The sequence below is a fragment of the Seriola lalandi genome, unplaced genomic scaffold (assembly GCF_002814215.2).
Source record: "Seriola lalandi dorsalis isolate HSWRI2012SDOR001 ecotype SW California unplaced genomic scaffold, Sedor1 jcf7180002053686, whole genome shotgun sequence".
NCBI classification, from domain to species: Eukaryota; Metazoa; Chordata; class Actinopteri; order Carangiformes; family Carangidae; genus Seriola; species Seriola lalandi.
In genome coordinates this window covers 273,060-292,090 of record NW_019524239.1, presented here as the reverse complement: position 1 = coordinate 292,090, position 19,031 = coordinate 273,060, and the positions used below count along the sequence as shown (strand labels likewise).

The following is a 19,031-nucleotide window of genomic DNA, read 5'->3' as shown; positions in this document are numbered from 1 at the left end:
GGTGTTAACAGTAAGACGCACTGTAAAAGTCATTATTCGTAATTACCTTTATGACAAATTTGACGAACCTCGACGGGGAGACAAGTAAAGTCGCATATCATAAAGCAGTTAACGGGTAAATGGAGAAGGAAGTCGAGCCCGTTTTTACTGTAAGTAAAACAAGCTTTGACTAGCCTACCGTCTACTGCCCGTAGTCAAAACATGTCATAAAACAGCCATTAATCTTTACTGGCACGGCTTTGTTTATCTGTTGGAGTCTAACTAACAAAAGAAAATATTAGACATTACGGAGACACTTGACAGTCAGATCAAGCAGAATCGGTCAGTACTAGAGGTTTTTGCCGGTTTTTCCCCCTTCTCTGTTTCTGTCTCTGTGATCAGAATTTCACAATGACATCAGGTGTATAGTACAGCTTTACCACAGTTTTGCATGAGTCACTGACTTCACGTGAGCGTATGTCACTTGAGTGAGATTTATGGGGGAGGTAAATCTGACCTATATTTGATGGTATCATTGCTCTAACAACAGCAACATCAATAATAATAATAATAATAATAATGATAATAATAATAATAGTGGAGGAAGTATCCAGATATAATACTTAAATAAAAAAAGTATCCATTAACAAAGTAAAAAATGATCTGTCTGCTACAAGTAAAAGTTCTGTGTTGAAATTCTCACTTAGTTCATCAAAATGTACTTAAGGAATCAAAAGTGAAAGTTCTCATGATGCAGCAGAATGGCCCTTATTAGAGATTTATGCATAAATGTGCAAGTATTTCACTGTTGTAGTTGGTCCAGTTGGACTGTTTGGCAGTTTAATCTGTGCAAATTCATCATATTTTATAAATTTATATGTTTTGTATGTAAAATCTTAATCTGCAAAGATCTGATACTCAAGGAAAGTACAATTACCACAAAATTCACAAACACAAACCTTGAGTAAATAGCCTATAAGTCACTTTCCAGCTCAAGGTCTTCTTAATCTGCTTTTGCAGGCCCTTTCAAACACATTTCACTGTCTTCATCAGTTCCTCAGCAAAACAACTAACCCTTCTCTCTTTGTCCAATAAAGTGCGGCAAGGTACCGTAAGAAAACTTGAATTTTCAGTCGGTATCAATACGTAAATGTGGTTCAAAGACAATACCAAAGCTAACCAACAACAATATTTCCAAACACCCAACACGGATATTCATGTACATACAACAAGTCAACACATCATTTGGCAAAGGAGGAAATTTGAATGGAAGAAATTCTGACATACAACATATCAAACACAATTTCCATCACAAAGTTACCAGCCAGGTGGAATTACCACAATCAAGGGGCAGATTTATCCAACAATTCTACGAGAAATGACAGGTTGCACTGTCCTATCGACAGTATGACTGTATGAAACCTTTTATGGGTTTTCCATCTGTTCACTTACTGGCGGTCCTCAAATTCTGTGCGTGTTCAGACATGACATTTTTGTAACAAGTATATATGACAGCAGCACACGTCTGATCTTATCGCTGTTGTTGCTGAGTTTATGTTTGCCAAATATGAAATGGATAGTCTCCATCGTATCCTTTGGAAACCCCTTGGAAAATCAGAAAGTCTTATGGACTTTACTATATCACTCAAAGGTAAAACAGATTGAATACCTGGATAAGGTTTGTCACACGGATCCCATTCAAATAACCTTTTTGTTGTGATGTCCAACACTGGTCTATGAGACTTTGACAGTGCTAAAACATTCATTAGGCTTACGTATGCAACTGCAGGGATGAAACCAAGATGTTAAAAATACCGAGAGGAAAAGACTCACTGAGATATCATGCTTTTCATAACAAAATATAAACTTCCATCCAAAATCAATCATTTTGTTCAACATGAAAAAAGACATGAACACATTGGACAACATGTGTTCTCTGTGGCAGTTATTCACACAAATACTCTATACTATGATGTTGTGGCTTGCATATGTTGAAAGAATATTTGACTTGTTTATGTTAAGGTTAATAACGAACCTAAGAAGTTGGAAAATTAGGAGTTGTCTGTTCAGGAAAGAGAGAGTTGGCCAGGGGTCCCCAAAGCTGTTGTGATGCTCTGATGAAAAAAGATAGCTTGGCTTGATATGTTTCACTACAGCATGAAGATATCATATGAGTCCAATGCACTTTCATTTTGACTTACTGTAGTATTGCCCCACGTGTTAAGGTACAAAGTCCATCCATCAATGTAACAGCTACAGTATACCACTTACCTCCACAGCCAACGACATCTCTTCTCTGCTACATTATTAAAAAAAATACGTTTTCATTCCAGTACACTTTTGAGTATATCAGAAGTAACTTTGCAAAGTAATATTTTATATAAAAAACATTATTCTGCTTAAACTAACATAATTTACATTAAAGAAAAGTGGTGTCACTTGAAAGAGGCAGTTGTTCAGTCTATAGGATTACAAATCAGTTATTAGCAGATAAACCTATGTTAATGCAGAGAAAACCAAATACTCTACTGTTGAGATTTTCTCACTTTTTTTCACAGGTTATCAGTTTTCCTTAAATTCCATACACCCTCTTGTGACCCGACATTTTCATAACATCATATTTTTATTATGAAGCACCATCTTGGTTGATCCAGAAATTGAAATCAGCATAATTCAAAGATTTAATTCCAAGATAATCCTTCTAATGTCATATCTAATTACATTTAAGTCAAAATGCAAACAAACAAGCAAATGATTGCAAAACAATCAATATAGACTTCTGAGATACCCAAAGTGACCAACAGAGAGAGCCATTTCTCAACCAACTGCAACCAGCCTGGGACCATAGCCAGTGTGAAACACTACAATCACTGTTTGTAAAATGTGTCTTTCTCAAACCGACTTCACTTCACTTAGAGCAGACCCCTGTTCATAATTTTGTGATCTCCTTTGAATCATGAATTACATTGCTGTGGTGGGGTTTTTTTTGTTTTATTTTGAAAGTCTTACCGGATGTTTAGTGTTTGTTTGTTCCTGCCGGTGCCACATGACAATTGAGAAAGGGTGGAGAGGAAGTTAGCTGTTTCACAGCGGCGCACGTACACAAGTTTTGATAGAGACATGCCCTTGAATCCTTGGTAGCACTGCTTTTGTGACTAGTACCATTACATTATTTAGCTTATCACCTTCAAAGTGTATTAGGTATGTAAAGTTTTCATTTTTAGTCAGCCAAGCCACCAGTCACAGTTAAAACCGAAGCTTCTTATCAAGTGAAACACGAGAAGCTATTTTATTAAGTAATATTAGCACATATTGTTAGCTAAAAGCACAGAACCGTGTGTCAAGTCTTTTAGTCTACGTATTGTTAGCATCTAGCAATACGTAGCAAAATGTGCATGTTAGACATTAGCATGTAGTTATAACATGAACAGAAGCATTTAAACGGAGCACAGAGACAGTATGACTTCAGTGTTACAGTACAGTGAAACATTGGCAGTGCCTCTACGTCAAACAAATGAAATGTTAAACCTTTACACATTAAAAAGTATACGTGTCTGTAAGCTTCGTATGTTATCTCATGTTGTGACTGCAGCGTAATTTTGAGTTATTGTGTCTTCAGGTAAGCCGTAACAACCACCACCAAACCACTATGGGGTTTCTACTGTCTAAATCTATGGATGCAAACTTGAAAAAGCAGCAAGAATTCATGCTCCACAATTCACGGCTGCAGGTGAGTGAAGATGTTCTTTGCAATGCACTTATGTCTTAATTCATGCACCTGAAGTCTTGTGGTACCTGTGTCAGGTAGAACAGTGAAGTGGGTGTTACAGCACTAAAGGCTTCTCCTTTCTGTCTTTAAGATTTAAGGTTTCAGGTGACATTTTACTTAATTTTTAATCATTTACATTCTTATTGTTTTATTTGCTTGTCTCATTGTCAATTCCTACAGCTTTACATTGTTACTTTCAGCTTATCTTAATTGATATAGTCATGTTCTCATTTGATTTTAAATGCGTCTGCATTCATTATGTGTCTGTACCTAGGCACAATTGAAAATGACGGTTCTCTCTCAGTGTCTTTCAAGGTTGTAAATGAATGAATGAGTGAATTAATATTCCTAAAGTAATATCTGTTTAATCAAATTACCAGACGGCAAATGTGTGGTTATGTAATATTCCAATGGAATCCAGCAATTGTAGCTGTGAACCTGTCGACATGGACCAGAGCTCTGGCAGTTTCTGGCTGTCACGTTCATCTGCCTTTACTGTCTTTTCAACCTCGCTTTCTTTCTTTCTTTCTTTCTTTCTTTTTTTATTTCTTTCCTTCCTTCTTTCCTTCCTTCTTTCCTTCTTTCCTTCCTTCCTTCCTTCCTTCCTTCTTTCCTTCCTGAATCACAATATCAAAAACAAGGATACAAGTTTTAGTTTAAATCTCAGCATTTCCATTTAGAGACTGCAGGTTTTATTGGACTCATAATTTTTTCTTTCAAATGAGGGATTGTGTTTTTTCTTCTCCTTTTTGGGGCCAATTTGTTGTGATTTATTTGTGCCTCCAAGCTGCTGAGCAGCAGGTGGGATGTGTGACTGTCATAACACCAATGACATTATCCTACTCACACCCAGGAGGTTTGTTGTCTTGCCTGCCCCTTAATTTTCTGATGCCCTCGCAGCTGTAAATGTGGTAGATGATGACTAATATTATTCAGTGATGGCAAATGTTTGGCAATTGAGTTTCAGAGCGCCCTCATCTGGGTCGTGACAATGACTCACAGGTGAATATTAGGTACATCTTTAAGCATTGCCGTAGTAGGTCCACATTGTTTCATTGGCTTAACTTAATACAGATAGTTTCAGATTTGTGATTCACACTCATGGTAATTTTTGAGACATTTCTCATTTTACAATTATCAGTCAGCCTGCTTAAGAAATATTGATAACTTATATTTAAATTTGAATACATATAACCTTTCACATCTGAATGAAACATACGTTGATGACATTACATACAAAAATCTTCAGTGTTATTTAGGGTCAAATACCGCCTGTAGCAGAAAATAATTTTTATGCTTTTTTCACATTCAACATTCAAATTGTATTTTGACATCACTAAATTTAATGAGGAAGATTGACCCTAGCAATTTCAGAATATCTATGAAGCATCACTGTTGCCTCCCACTACATTAAAATGTCAAAGATGATTGCTTTCCAGTGTTTTCAAGGTACATCAGTCATAGCTAATTGATCCTTGCCATGCGCTTGCCTTGTGGACCTTTAAGTAAAAGTCACTGGGCATTGTGTTTGAATCACGAACCCATCTTAAACATTACTTGAAAATTCACTGGATATGGGTTTGCTTGTATGAGTCATGTCTTGAGGATAAATGGCAGCTCCTAAATGACGTAAATTATGTTTTTGCTCACTTTATATTTAAAAATAGGTCTTGATTGATAATAATAGGGTTGTGCTTTTTATTCACAGTCACTTAACTTGAGTGGGTATGAGTGAAAAGCAGGTGATTAAAGATCTTGCAAGGTTTTTGATTAGTTTAATTTAATTCGTTGGTTTTTCACCACTGGGATCAATTTCTAGAAATAATGCAAACACCAGATCACAATAAACTGTTTCTTTAGCCTTTTTCAAAAACGAACTAATCTAACCAAAGCTAAAATAAAATACCAAACATATGTGAGTATAGTAAAAACAATAATGATGAAAAATGCCAAGTTAGAAGGTGGATTTGTTCACAACTCTCACTTCTACAGATTCAGATATTCTGATATTTGCTAATATTTCCGGTAGTTTTGTTTGGTTGGGAGAAAAGGTAAAAGCCTCTGGTCAGATGTTTGTTAAAACCCTGGAACACAACAGAAAGTCCAAATTTGGGCTGCTGCTGCCACATAGTGTCTTATAGGTAATTGATGATAATCATAAAATCAATTCTGATAGGCACTGGGAGTGTGTATAGTGGATAAAAGAGAAGCTCACGATCTGATTCTAGTTAAAGCGTGGTCATGATCAAAAGAAAAAAGAGCAGGGACCAAGATAGCACCCTTTTTTGTTGCTGCTTGTGTATATCAGTTTTCCAAGTATTGTCCCATTCTGTGTTGCTTCCAGCCTTTTGAAAATGTCAGTGAATTTCCCGCTTACGTGTCAGCTCTGCTCTTACCTTGTCACCTTCTGAGTGGACTCACTGTGGCTCATTTCTTCCTTTCACTTTTTCTTTACTACATTTTCCAGTCACTGTCTCACAGTCATCTGCTGCTTGTCTAAACCTGCCCCCAAATCTTTTGGTCATCCCTTGTGATTTCACCAGGAGACACGATGTCGTCTACTTTTAAAGTACACATAGGTAAAGGTAACACAGTTGCCATGTCACCTTGGTAAATAATTCAGTTTATCATACAAAACCTCATAGTCATCACATGAATATGAAAATATGATAAATAACAATAATACCAGGTAATTCACTGTTCAAATTCCCTGAACTATTTTTGACAACATGTTTAATTTCGCTGTTATGGCTGAGGTATTGAATCTCACTACTTTTTTCGTACCAAATTAAATATGTCCGTAGTATCAAGTATATAGGAGACAGTGGATTTATATTTCTGTTTACTTAATCTTTGATCAGATAGTTCCTGGTTAAATTCAATTAAATCAAGATTTTGCCAATTTTAGACAATTGTATTTAGACAATGTTGTAATATGGCTGCTCTTTTTAACAACATTTAACTGTTGTTTGGCTTTGTCTGTTAAATGAATAAAAAGGGTTTAATAGATAAACATTTTTCTGTATCTTTTTGGTATTAATACCAAAACTCAGCATTTTTATCTGAAATTGCATAGGAAATTTTGAAATGATTCCCAAATTCTAGTCCTGTTGACAGAAAACACAAATTGTCTGGCAAAGCAATCTTTTTTTTTTTTTTTTATAAATCCAAAATCTATGATTTTCACCTAATAATTTGGATATTAATACTAGCATTCATGTTCACATCTGTGAGGTTGGAAGTAGATTTAGTAGCTGTGCGTGTCTGTGGTTTTGATGAGTTGTTTCCGTTGATAAGAACTGTTGGTGATGAAGTAGCAGATGGAGCAATTGATGAAGACTGGCTTTTTGATGCTTTGATGTTAGGGGAGTGTAGATGGGGCCCACCACAGAGGGCGTTGAGTTTCCGGATGGTGGAGAGCTTCTGCTGGCAGAGTTTATGATTGGAAAATAATGCAATCTTTATACTCATTTAACCTAACACTCATGTTTATAGATTAATTTGTAATTTATCCAAAAAATGTCAAAAATATTGGTGTATGGCTTTCACAAATTAACCAGAGACAAGCATCACAGCATTCTTAGGGGTTCTTCAATCTGTGAAGTCTTTTGTATAAGGTGTGTTTGGGTGACTGTTGGAAGACAGGAAAAGTGCAGCCTTTACCCAGTTGATTAATGTGTTTTTGGGGGGGAATTTTTGTGTGTTTGGAAAACATTCTTTTTGTGTTAGTGAGCACTGCGTGAATTGGTCATTTTGTAGTATAATCTTAACATCTTGTTAAAATTGGTCATCTGAAATAGTCCATCTTGAACAGTCTCAACTCCTGGCCCAATAGAAAAACAAATGACAGTTCACAGTATGTGTTTCATCCATATTTATATACTTTTATATTTACCCCCCACTAAGCAGGTTCCATTTTTCTAAACTTCTTTTTATTTCAACCCCCTTTTTTTTTTTTTATAAGAAATTTTATAAGAGGGTGACTCAAAGTGTTGGATAATCGCAGTGACGGGAATTGGGTAGTTTCCAGGTAGTTTATTAAGTTCCAGCATCCAGTATCTCACTTCCTTCCTGTTTTCTGACCCAGATGAGAGAAGGGGTGACTTCACAAAAGGTGACGTCTCTGTGACTGTCACCAGAAACCATTTGTTACACATTTCTCACTCTTGAGGACCATAGAGGCCCTGGGAATGGATGCGTAATTTCCCCTTGCTGTCCTTTGTAAGGGGTCTAATCGAAACATGATTAAATTCTTGACTCACCTGCTGCATTTGGTTTCTATTTCAACTTTGTCTAAGGAGGAGTCCTTGAGTTCCCTATCCAAAGAACTGTTCCTGTGAGTTCCAGTTCTTTGAAAATTTACTCCACTGAGACTCTGTCTCTTAAATATGAAACACTCACCCCTTTAAAAAGTTTGTAGCTTCCTCCTTCCTAGAGAGGGTAGTAGTTGTAGTAAGCTTGGTTACAGCAGTGGATTCCAAATAGTAGCAAGTTTCACAATGATCAAAAGTATCAGAATGTGTATAGAAACTTTTCCACAGAAATTCATACCTGTGTTCCTGGACTATGATGTCTATGCATGTCCTTCTCTTTATTGTTTTCATCCTAAATGTGTTTTTAGTTTTAGGTTGTAAGGCAGAATTTTTGTGATAAATATGCTATATAAATAAAGTAGGGCTGTAACTAATGATTTTCCTTATTGATTAATATGTCAATTATATTAAATGTTACTAGGTAGGTTTTAGCCACTTACATGAAATACAGTGGACGATGGAGGAAACTGCTCTTTTATCTGGCTGTATCGACTTTACTCTATTTGCTTCATTTAGCACATAGGGCGAGTAAATTTGAGAGTACTTGCCCCCGTCCACCAGGCTTATCTATCTACAGTAAATGAACATAAACATACTGTGCCAACTGCTGGACTCAGCAGGTTTTACACCACAGTCTCAGTGCTGAAATTTGCAAAAGATGAGCAGTAGGCTAACAGACAAAGATAGGAGCTCACTAGATGTGGTGACTCTCAGGGAGTTGTGACGTTTGTCTTGCTCGATAAAGTGGAAGTTGTGTTCAGTTCTGCTAAATAACCAGTTTCAGGAAAATGTGTATGGACCTATAGAGTTTATCTACAGCAACTATAGCTGCTGTAGATAAATTGTATGTTATGAACTTCTAGTTGTGTTTGAATGAAAGGAGTCTTTTATGTTCACAAATGTTGATTGAACCCTCCATAATCAGTCTAACAGCATACTTAAAAACTATGTTGGATTTAAGGGTTGATTGTGTGTCATTATCACAAGTGCTTTTTATTGTACCTTTACCTGCCTGTGACGTCTCAGCCTCATTACAGCTCAACCCTCCTGAGCTGTTGCTTAATTTTAGGCCTTTCCTTCTGCTCTGTGACATTTATTAGTAGCCAAGTACTTTAGTCACCAAATCAACTTCATCAACACAACTTGAAATTCTTCACGTAACAACAGGAGAACAAATTGTGGCATGTTTTAACCACCTATGGTATTTGATTAGATTTTCTGTTTTTAGATTTGCCCAATGAATGTGTTAGAAATATAGTATGCAAAACCTATATAGCACAATTAAAGAGTGATAAATTATATAGTATACAGTATTATATATATGTTATAGTATTTTATTAGATTTTGTTCACCGGTGAGACGAGACTGAACTTTTCCCTGTTTGTGTATGCATGTATGAGTCTCTTTATACAAGAATTAATTAAATAAAGAAGTGCTGTATCTCTTCCCGTTGGTTATTGATAGTGCATGAAGTCAAATAATACCTGTAACTCATGAGAGCCTGACACCAATACTAAGACCATGAAACTAGAATTACAGCCTGTAACATCTCTGTTTATCCAGAGTCATATAGAATTTTAACCATTTGTCAAATGTTGTCATAACATAAGTCTTGAGCAACCCCTACAAAGTGTTTTCTGATGTCACTGTGATGTTGACCTTTGACCACCAAAGTCTGGTCAGTTCGTCCTTGAGTCCAAATGGACATTTGTGCAAAATTTGAAGAAGTTCCTTCAAGGCGTTACAGAGATATTGTGTCCACTAGAATGGGATGGACCAACGTATGCACGCACTGACAACCCGAAAACAATTTTAATCATAGAAATATGGACCATTATCACTCCAGTCATATAACTGATTCTGTCAACTAAAAGCTGATGACTTGTTGCCAGCATGGAGACAATTTCTCATGCTCACTGTAAAGCCCTGTGGTCATACTTTCCATTAGTCATCCTGCTTGACAAGTTAAACACATTTGATGCTGGGTGTTGGTCAATGTGAAGCCAATTCCCTCGCTGTTAAATTAACTCTGATTTGTTGCTCTTCATCCTCATCCATCTTCTCTTCACCCTCAGTTAAGCCCTAATTCTTCCTCATTACCTTATACTTGCTAGATGTTTTCTATATTCAGTTCACTACATTGGGCTTTTTCCTTGTATCTTGGGAGGATGCAGAGAAGGTCAAATCTCTAACTTTACAGTAAGTGTAATAATGTGCACTGTAACACTGCAAGGCCATTACTGTGGGCAGAATGTATGAACTGCATATTGTTTGTGAAATGTCCCATAAACCTATTTGCAGTCTTTAGTTCGTTACTTTCAATTATTGTGGCATAAGTGTTAAAGTGTTCTTAATTCATTCATTTGCTCAACATCTTCATCTATTTCCTTCATATGCAAACCTCAAAACTAGACATTTGAAGAGGCAAGTCTCCATTAGTCTCTGTTTAACAGGCTCCACCTATTTAATTTCATTCACTTTGGCTTCAATGCCATGTAATATTCTGCCATTAACACAGATATACAGAATTGATCGTGAATATGGGCGAAAAGTCAGAAATCTAAATGCTGTTTCTCCGACATGCTGTAATTTATGTCATTAACTTATGTCATTGACTCACTTGAATGGCACTTTTTTTGGTCTTTTCTTTTTAACCTTTGCATTATCGTCGAGTTGGTGTCACTTTCTTGTTAAGTGGAAACAAAGGCTCATCTTTGACACATTCACTTTTTGAGAATAAAGGCTTTTTAAATGAGAATGTCACTTAGCTCAATAGCAGTTGCTATGCAGGAAGCGTAGATTTGCAGCAGACAAAAGACTCATCTGACTGAAGTGCTTCAGCATGGATACAGCGTCTCTGAGACCTTTTCTTTGTCACCCTTTGTGCCACTGCTTTAATATGCAGTCACACTGATACATCCAATATATCGCAGCCATTTCCATTTTAATTGCATAATGTGAGCAGATTTTATGTTCAGCATACTTCTTTTCTTTAGTATTACTTTGATTTATTTTATTTGATATATAACAACTTCTCGAGACTTCTGCATTGTATGTTTGACATGTCCTTTCTTTGCCAACACAAGTACAAGTCACAAGTATCTTAACGTTTAAATAATGTGATAATGAAATATCATCCAGTATCCCTTTTTTCTGCAGAAACACATTACTTAAATAAATACATTACCCCTCAAATTTTGTTTATTAAAGAAATGGGCACAGGATACGTACTGAGTGAGACATTATAGAGTTAAAAAATAATCTTCTCAGTACTCTCTGCTAGACAAACTATGTAACGAAGATACTGTCTCTTTAACATATTGGCATTTATGTTGGTAAATGCTAATTACCGTTTGGTAATTTAATTTGTGAATTTGTTTTTGAATCAAATTTTAGAATAAAAATTCAGATTTTTAAATCATTAGCTATAAAGTTGTACACTGAGAGTCACAAAGCAGTCTCCATATTTGGCTTTAAAGGTCTTCTCTGTCCTTTCTCTTGTGTGTGTGTGCGTGTGCGTGTGTGTGTGTGTGTGTGTGTGTGTGTGTGCGCATTTTTGTTTGCGTTTGCGCAGATGGAGCGTCAGATCCTGATGCAGAACCAAATGAGGGAGAGACAGATGGCTATGCAGATTGCCTGGTCCAGAGAGTTTCTCAAATACTTCGGCACTTTCTTTTCAGTGGCTACAGTGGGACTCACTGTAGGGTGAGTTTTGTAACAGCTCATTAAGGTCACCTCATAGGTATTTTGTTTATAGATAAAATTCACTGTGTGTGTGACCTTTTTCTGGTTTTTAGTAATAATACACAGTGAGAGAGCAACCTGTACTGGCCCATAAATGACAGCTGTGAAGTGTGATCCTCACTCAACTGAGTCTTCACAGCTCCAATATTAAAGTCATCACACTTTGTAGTCCAGTGGCCTTTACTGGTGTAGCTCTATGTGTGACGTTTTGTAAGTGTTTTAAGTGTGACACAGTAGCCACATCAAGTTTAACTATGTAGACCTTTAGTTATGCTAAAAGCCACAAGCCACCTACAGGTGGCGCTATGGCAACATGACACATTTAAATGGCTCAAGCTGGGTCGTCATGAGTCTGACTCACTCACTTCTAAGATTTATGTGTTGTGAAAATTTAAAAAAGTCAACATAATGGTCTACTGTGTTACTTATCTTAACCTAACTTAATCTTATGTTATTGAAATATAACTGAGTGCTGTTACTTATCGTTTTATCACATGTTGACAGTGGGAAGTATTCATATTTAATTGTCTCTGTCTATTCAGGGCCGTTAAAAGAAAGAAACCGGTCCTGTTGGCTCCCATCGTTCCTCTTGGCTTCATATTTGCCTACCAGATGGACAGCGCCTATGGGACACTTATTTATCGAATGAGAGGTAAACTACACAGTCATCATCAGTATTATCAGTATTCACCCACATAAACAAAGCTTTAATGTCGGCCAGAAAAAACAAGCTTTATCCACTTGCTTCACATTTGTAATTTTTAGCTGTAAATACTTTTAAAACCTTATTCTGAGCAATACACAGCCGTTTAAAAAAACTGCAAACGATTGACAGTTTCCACAAACACAACACAAAAAGCAACTTGAAGCTTTGATGATTCATTGGATTTTAGCCACCTTTAACATCCAAAATGTATGATAGTTGTTACACTGATATCCACAATTATCACTAAAAGTTTATCAAACAAAAATATCTTTATTGTAAAAGTTCATTCTGCTGCAGAATTACACTAACATTGGTCAGGCATTAATACTGCATATGTAATATTTAAATGTGTGTATTCCCAAAATATACCTACATGCTGAAATTAGTAGTTTCACAAACATCCATTTGCCACATTACAACACATTGTATTTGTTCTTCCATTACACCTTTAGGGGAGGCTGAGAGTATAATGGCGTCTGAACATGACCGTCTGGACTTGCCTCTTGGGACTCTAACCTTCGATAGTGTAGAGAAGGCCCGCCGCGCTAAAAACAGCCTTGCCTCCTTCTTGGAGAAGTGACGTGTTGGTTATGTGAGAGAGAATCAGAATCGTCCAGTCAGTGCATTCACCCATGCTGCTTTCACACAATTATGAAAAAACAGTCAAGTACCATTTGCCTTTTTCAAGTTATTGAGTCTGTGGTTTGCACTAATTCTTTATCATGGACCTCACATCAAATTAGTCTCAATATAAATAAATATAAAGATAATGATGATGATGATGATGATGATGATGATGGTGCTGTTCTTGTGGTTATTGTTGTGAGAAGTGCATCAGCGGCCAAACTATGAATGAGATACATAATAAAGCAGATAAGCTGATGCAGAATTCCAGTCCAAATACTTAGTTAGTAATACAGTGCTGTGGTATATCATGAGTATATGCATCAGTTACTGTATGTTCGAACATTTTAGTATGATTCACTCGGATACCATGTTACACATCATTACTCATCACTGTTCATCATATTCTTTCTTCTAAAGCTGCATCAAGTAATTTATGACAACTGGAGGGCAGAGAAACGCACAAACAACAAACAATAACATAAGCCTTAAAAAGTCTGATGCAGTGGAAACCGCTTATAGTGATCACACTTGTCTGTCAAATCGATTACTGTAAGCAGATAATTATTATAACCAATGCAAAACTTTGCATTACACACACTTACATGTAGTAAAATTATGTTGATATAAGCAGCTGATTACTGTTATAATATAATGATTAATAGTTAATGTTTCGGGGCAAGTAACTGCTTCACTTGCTTGTCACAGCTTTTTTCCTCGAACAGATTGGATAATCAAAGAAGCTAAAGTGCGAATCAAAATGTTAATATCAAAAATATTACTTAATGGAGCTTTAATTGTAAAGATTCTCAGTACAGCAGAGATTTGTCCTGACAACATGAGAGATTGCCAGTACTCCAAACTATGTTACTAAAACTTTTGCTCATAATAACTAAAAGAGACGGTTTAACTTGCCACAATTGAGGTTCATGCCAAAGCAATAGTTAGCATTTGTGCACCTGTAACTTTTAATATTTATCATCATGTTCATAATAAATGGATGTAAAATATTACAAGGTGCTAATATTTATGCATTATGTATTTAGAATAATTTTATCTCATGTTTGACATCATTGAAACTATATTTGTGAATTCAATAAAAAGAAATATTGCAAAAGAACAATCCTTTGTGACGAGGTGTTACTGTGATGCAAAACACAAAAGCCAATAGCCTTTATAAACACCAAACCTCTTTTTTTCTTTAGAAGCCTAAAGCACTTAAAATCTGATGTGATCAGAATCATCACTGACACTAGTTGTTGTTTTCTGAGCTGAGATAGTGTGTGAGTAACTTCAAATAAAACTATTCCCCTAATATTACTTCAGCAAAGAAATAACTTCAAGTACGTCAGTCTCATCAATCCGAATGACGCGTGTGTGCATGTGTGAGGGAGAGGGAGGGAGGGAGAGAGAGAGAGAGAGAGGTGGTTGGGGGGGAAAGTATAGATTGATAAGTGAACTAGTGACACAGACTATAAAAGCCTGTGTCCGCTGACCAAGAGGGAACAAGAGGAGGAAACTAAGACGGACAAATTGTAGCATCTTTTAAAACTTGAGCAGACTCAACAGGTTGCAACAGAACTCTCCCAACAGCAAAACACATCAGAAAAAAAACAAGGAAACCAGAAGGATTTGAAAACACTGATCAGATCTGAGGTGGAGCACAGCTGACCCGACCCACTGGTGCAGCGCAGACACAGCAGGCTCCTTCTGTTAGGTTCAGGACAAGTGAAAATGCTCTGGAGACTGACTCTTGCCGTGGCTGTGGTGTGTGTCAGTGGCATATGCGACTGCGTTACTGCTGATGTAATGAGCAGACTGATCGTACCAAGGGACTACGGGGTGAAACTGTGCGGGAGAGAGTTCATCAGAGCAGTCATTTTTACCTGCGGAGGATCCCGGTGGAAACGGTCCACAGACGGGGACTTAGGTGGGTTGACATTACTACACTTCCATTAATTGCTTATTACATGCACAATTATTGGACAAGTGTATAAATCTATTTTCCATATGTCTAAACATGTCTTATCTCTAATATATTCTGGTGCCCAGAGGTAGTGTAAGAAATTGATTTCTAAGTAAGACTAAAGAAGATTGAAGATTGAAGAGAGGCTGCACAGGGGAAGAACTATAATTAATTCTCATATTTCCACAAATAGAACATTAGATGGTGTGTTATTACACAACAGTAGGTTAGGCTGCCACTAACACATTTCTGTTTGATAGCTGATTGGCTGGCTGTTGATAGTCCTCCTTTGACATTATTTATATTTACATTCAAGTCCTGTTTTTTCCTTGAGGTAATTATTATCATTTTTCCTTCTCCAGACCCTTTCCATTGGAGTCCTCGCAGCGATGTCACAGTGGAAGACAACCAGCACACCTGGCAAAGTGGGGCAGAGCTCCCAGATAACCGCTCTCCTCTCCATATTGCTTCCTCTTACTCCCTGGCAGACCTCCTGGCTCTTTACGGGGCCATAGGAGAGAGGCAGCACCAGCAGTTGCTGAGTGACCCGGTCCTGCTGGAGAAATCTCAGCCATCCATAGTTTTAGGTGAGCAAGACGGTAGTCCAGCGGCAGCTGACTGGCCCATACCAAGTAAGAAGAAGAGGAACTTTTCTCTGGGTGTGGCAGGGATGTGCTGTAACCAGGGCTGTACCAAGAATGATATTGGACGCTTGTGCTAAAGCCGGGAAGGGAGGAGGAAGAGGAGAAGGGTTGGCTGATGGCAGAGGGGTCGTGACATGAAGGTGGTGTGATGGACAATTATAGACAGTTGAGGAAAGATGTAGGATGTAAAAGAGGGAGGAGAGCAAGTTCACATCTGCTGTTTAATAGGCCGTAGTAAGCTATTTATGTCTAATTGCACACGTCACTCCAACTTCAAGTCTCTGTCATATTTTATTTATTCTTATTTCATATTTTGTTAAAAATGAAAATAATCTGTTCTGTGTGTACTTTGTCACCCTTAAGCATCATTGACAATAAATTTTAAATACTGTGTTAATATGAAATGTTGAGCCTATCATGTCTTGTCTACAACACTTGTTTATACGGGTTGAGAGGATTTGGAGCAACAAAAGCTGCCATATTCTCGCCTGCAGACTGTCTGACTAAACTGCGTTCATACTAACACGGGCCAATATCGCACATTAATGTCATTTAGGCTGCAGTTAAAATATTGCTGCCCTCTGCTCACAACATTACACCTTCCTAGTCATTTTCTGTCAACACCCTGAGGACGTTACTGCAAGAGTGGACTCATACGTTCATTTGACCCCCTTGACAAAACCCGCAATACCACTTGTGTCCTAAATGGGTGCAATGTGATGAAGCAACATTTAGATTTTTTAAGAAAATACAATTTTCATGTCCATAGTACTGCAGTATGTTTAGTTTAATAAAAAAAGTATATACACACCTGGAATACACAGCTCTACATATGTGTCTCAATATTTACATATACATGTATTAAAGGCAGCTGCATGTTGCCACCACATGAAAAAACCAGGCTTCATTTCATTCACACAGCAACAAACTGAATTTAAAAAAAATGCAAAGATGAACCAGCAGTTTCATCTGGTTTTCCTGAAAGTCTTTGGATAAAAAATTATACATATTTCATGTTACACAGCAATACACATATATCACAACAATAGACATATGAATAAAAAACTGAAGGAAAAAAAAGGAAAATCCTAGTCAAAGCAAACACAAAGTCTTAATTACAACAGACTTTACATCAAAGGAGTATTCAGGACAGCCAGATCATCAGTATGTGAGAAAACTTACAATCACTAATCCTTCACAGTGTGAGAGGGCATCTATCCTTTCTGTGTGTGTGTGTGTGTGTGTGTGTGTGTGTGTGTGTGTGTGTGTGAGACTTGACTTGACTTGACTTGACTTGTATGGCATAAAATAACCTCAGAGAGTTATTTATTTTTTTTGTTTGTTTTTTCCTGTTTTTTTTAAGTTAGAAAATTAAAAAAAAAAGATGCCATTCTACAAATGAGTTTCCTCTCACGGGTTGGTCTCAACACAAATCACACACTTTAGTCAATAACATTTGGCTTGTAAAGTTGTAAACATTAAAAAAAATAAATTAAAAAAATCCCTCTTTTGAGCACTGATAGATTTGCAAATGACAATGTAATGTAATGCACATGGTAACACAACCTCTTTAAAATGGATCCATCTTTAAATGGATTCAAAAATAATGACATGAACAAAACTCAGGTAAGTTTTAAAGCATCTCCCTTCGTTACGTTCATCGTGCACTTTTTTACATTAAGTATCCACAGACGGATAGTAAAGCCTTTTAACATTGAAAACGTTAAACTTTATTCATAAAATATATTTTTACCCGTGAGTAATTAATTACAAAGGCAATACCTTCATTTCCCGAGCTGGTATCCATCAAAAACAAGAATAGTGTATGAGTCCATGATATTACACTGTACTGTCTACCTAGCTGTCAAAGAGCTTAATGAGTAGTTATTGCTATTGTTTCCACATTGCATTAAATGATGTAAACAAAGAACACATGGTTTGTGTTAAGACCTCGTTGTAGACAGTTGGTGTATTTGTAGCAAACCATTAAAGGTCTGTTTCTCCTGTTTCTTCATCTGCTCAGAAGAAAACACAGAATCAACCTCAAAGTGCAATGAATATCTGTAAAATATATGTCCACTTTAACAACAGAAATCTGACTCCAAAACCACTTGTAGAGATCTACATAGTGAGTTCCCCCGTGACAGAAGGACAGCTGTCCTTTACCAGTCTTAAAAAGTATCAAGCAAGAGTCCGTCTGGGCATCAACAGGAGGAAATCTGTGCAGTCCCAGTCATTCATAAAAGTAAAGCCACACATGAGCAGTGCAGTAAGGTGAGGTTCAGGTGGATCTGGCTCAATGATGTGAACATGGTCGGAAGTTAGTTCTTGATTTCAGAGACAGTCAGATGGCTAACCGTCTGTTAAGAATCCCGTGGTCTCTTTGGTTTAACAAAATACGTCGCTAAGTATCTCCTTTCTCCAGTCAACTGTTACTATTGACTATTATCAAATTCAGTCTGTAAGACACAGCATGTACAAATTAAACACAGAGAAAATAATGAATCCCATAATAAAATGTTCTTGAAGGCATCAGAAATGATCTGTTGTTTGGTGCCTGAGTCAGATGTGGTGTAGTAATCAATCTGATCATTTGTATACATCATGTGGCCACAGAAAGAAGTGAGTAAACAGGAGCCCAGGAAGTGGATATTGCCGTCACTCCAGACTGACAGGCAGTCCGAGCACCAAGAGAAAAAAAACAAGTATACTTCAGACTGGTGACTGCATTGCTGCCGTAAACCCAGACATCACAGAGGCAGTCATTGTTCTGTTCAGATCTGTGAGGACTGATTCCCCGAATTCAACACCCACAGTTCAAAGGTTCAGGGATGAACGCCGCTCATCCGTCCTTGCTGTCTCGTATTGTCTCCACACTGTGGATTAATGTCTTGAAAGTAGGCCGCAGTTTCAGGTCACCGCTCCAGCACTCTGTCATAATCTTGTGAATCTGAGGGAAACATAGGAAGAACATTAACACAAAAAAGAAAATATAACAGGTAGATGCACAAAGTCAGATTTACAGTTTTTGAAGCAGCTCTGATCTTTTTTTAATTTCTCGCTAACTATTGGATGAATTGCCATGACATTTGGTGCATATACCCATGGTGCCACCAAGATGAGTCTTACTGATTTTGGTTGATCCCCTGACTTTTCCTGTAGCATCACCATGAGGTTTTCCATCAACAGGTCAAAAGTGTTTGTGCAGTAATTTGGTTTATGACCAAATACCTGCAAAACTAATTCCCATCTACCTAATCTATACTTTGGTACAATTTCTGAGACA

At 37.1% G+C, this 19,031-nt stretch overlaps 3 protein-coding genes across 4 annotated transcripts in view; 2 read left to right on the top strand and 1 right to left on the bottom strand.

The window, feature by feature from the left end:
* Window positions 1–14: 14 nt before the first annotated feature.
* On the top strand, window positions 15–13,302 carry plgrkt (plasminogen receptor, C-terminal lysine transmembrane protein). The gene is made up of 5 exons (XM_023401512.2): window positions 15–149; window positions 3,599–3,709; window positions 11,636–11,766; window positions 12,348–12,457; window positions 12,964–13,302. Exons 1-5 carry the CDS (start codon window positions 120–122, stop codon window positions 13,089–13,091), a joined length of 510 nt encoding a protein of 169 aa, XP_023257280.1. The 5' UTR covers window positions 15–119; the 3' UTR covers window positions 13,092–13,302.
* A 1,264-nt stretch (window positions 13,303–14,566) lies between these two features.
* rln1 (relaxin 1) lies at window positions 14,567–16,136 on the top strand. The gene is made up of 2 exons (XM_023401509.2): window positions 14,567–15,065; window positions 15,464–16,136. The coding sequence occupies exons 1-2, from the start codon at window positions 14,870–14,872 to the stop codon at window positions 15,820–15,822; spliced, it is 555 nt and encodes a 184-aa protein (XP_023257277.1). The 5' UTR covers window positions 14,567–14,869; the 3' UTR covers window positions 15,823–16,136.
* A 378-nt stretch (window positions 16,137–16,514) lies between these two features.
* LOC111651535 (tyrosine-protein kinase JAK2-like) overlaps window positions 16,515–19,031 on the bottom strand; it is a 29,828-nt gene continuing 27,311 nt past the window's right edge. For both annotated transcript variants that reach the window (XM_023401503.2, XM_087172732.1), the window contains exon 24: window positions 16,515–18,695. In XM_023401503.2, coding sequence (XP_023257271.1) covers window positions 18,588–18,695 — 108 coding nt within the window. In that variant the 3' untranslated portion in view covers window positions 16,515–18,587. The remainder of the gene's footprint in view (window positions 18,696–19,031) is intronic.

Coding starts and splice junctions, on each gene's coding strand:
- plgrkt (XM_023401512.2), top strand. CDS start 120: ATGGAGAAGGAAGTCGAGCCCGTTTTTACT. Junction 150..3,598: donor AAGTCGAGCCCGTTTTTACT/GTAAGTAAAACA, acceptor TTGTGTCTTCAG/GTAAGCCGTAACAACCACCA. Junction 3,710..11,635: donor TCCACAATTCACGGCTGCAG/GTGAGTGAAGAT, acceptor GCGTTTGCGCAG/ATGGAGCGTCAGATCCTGAT.
- rln1 (XM_023401509.2), top strand. CDS start 14,870: ATGCTCTGGAGACTGACTCTTGCCGTGGCTGTGGTGTGTGTCAGTGGC. Junction 15,066..15,463: donor GTCCACAGACGGGGACTTAG/GTGGGTTGACAT, acceptor TTCCTTCTCCAG/ACCCTTTCCATTGGAGTCCT.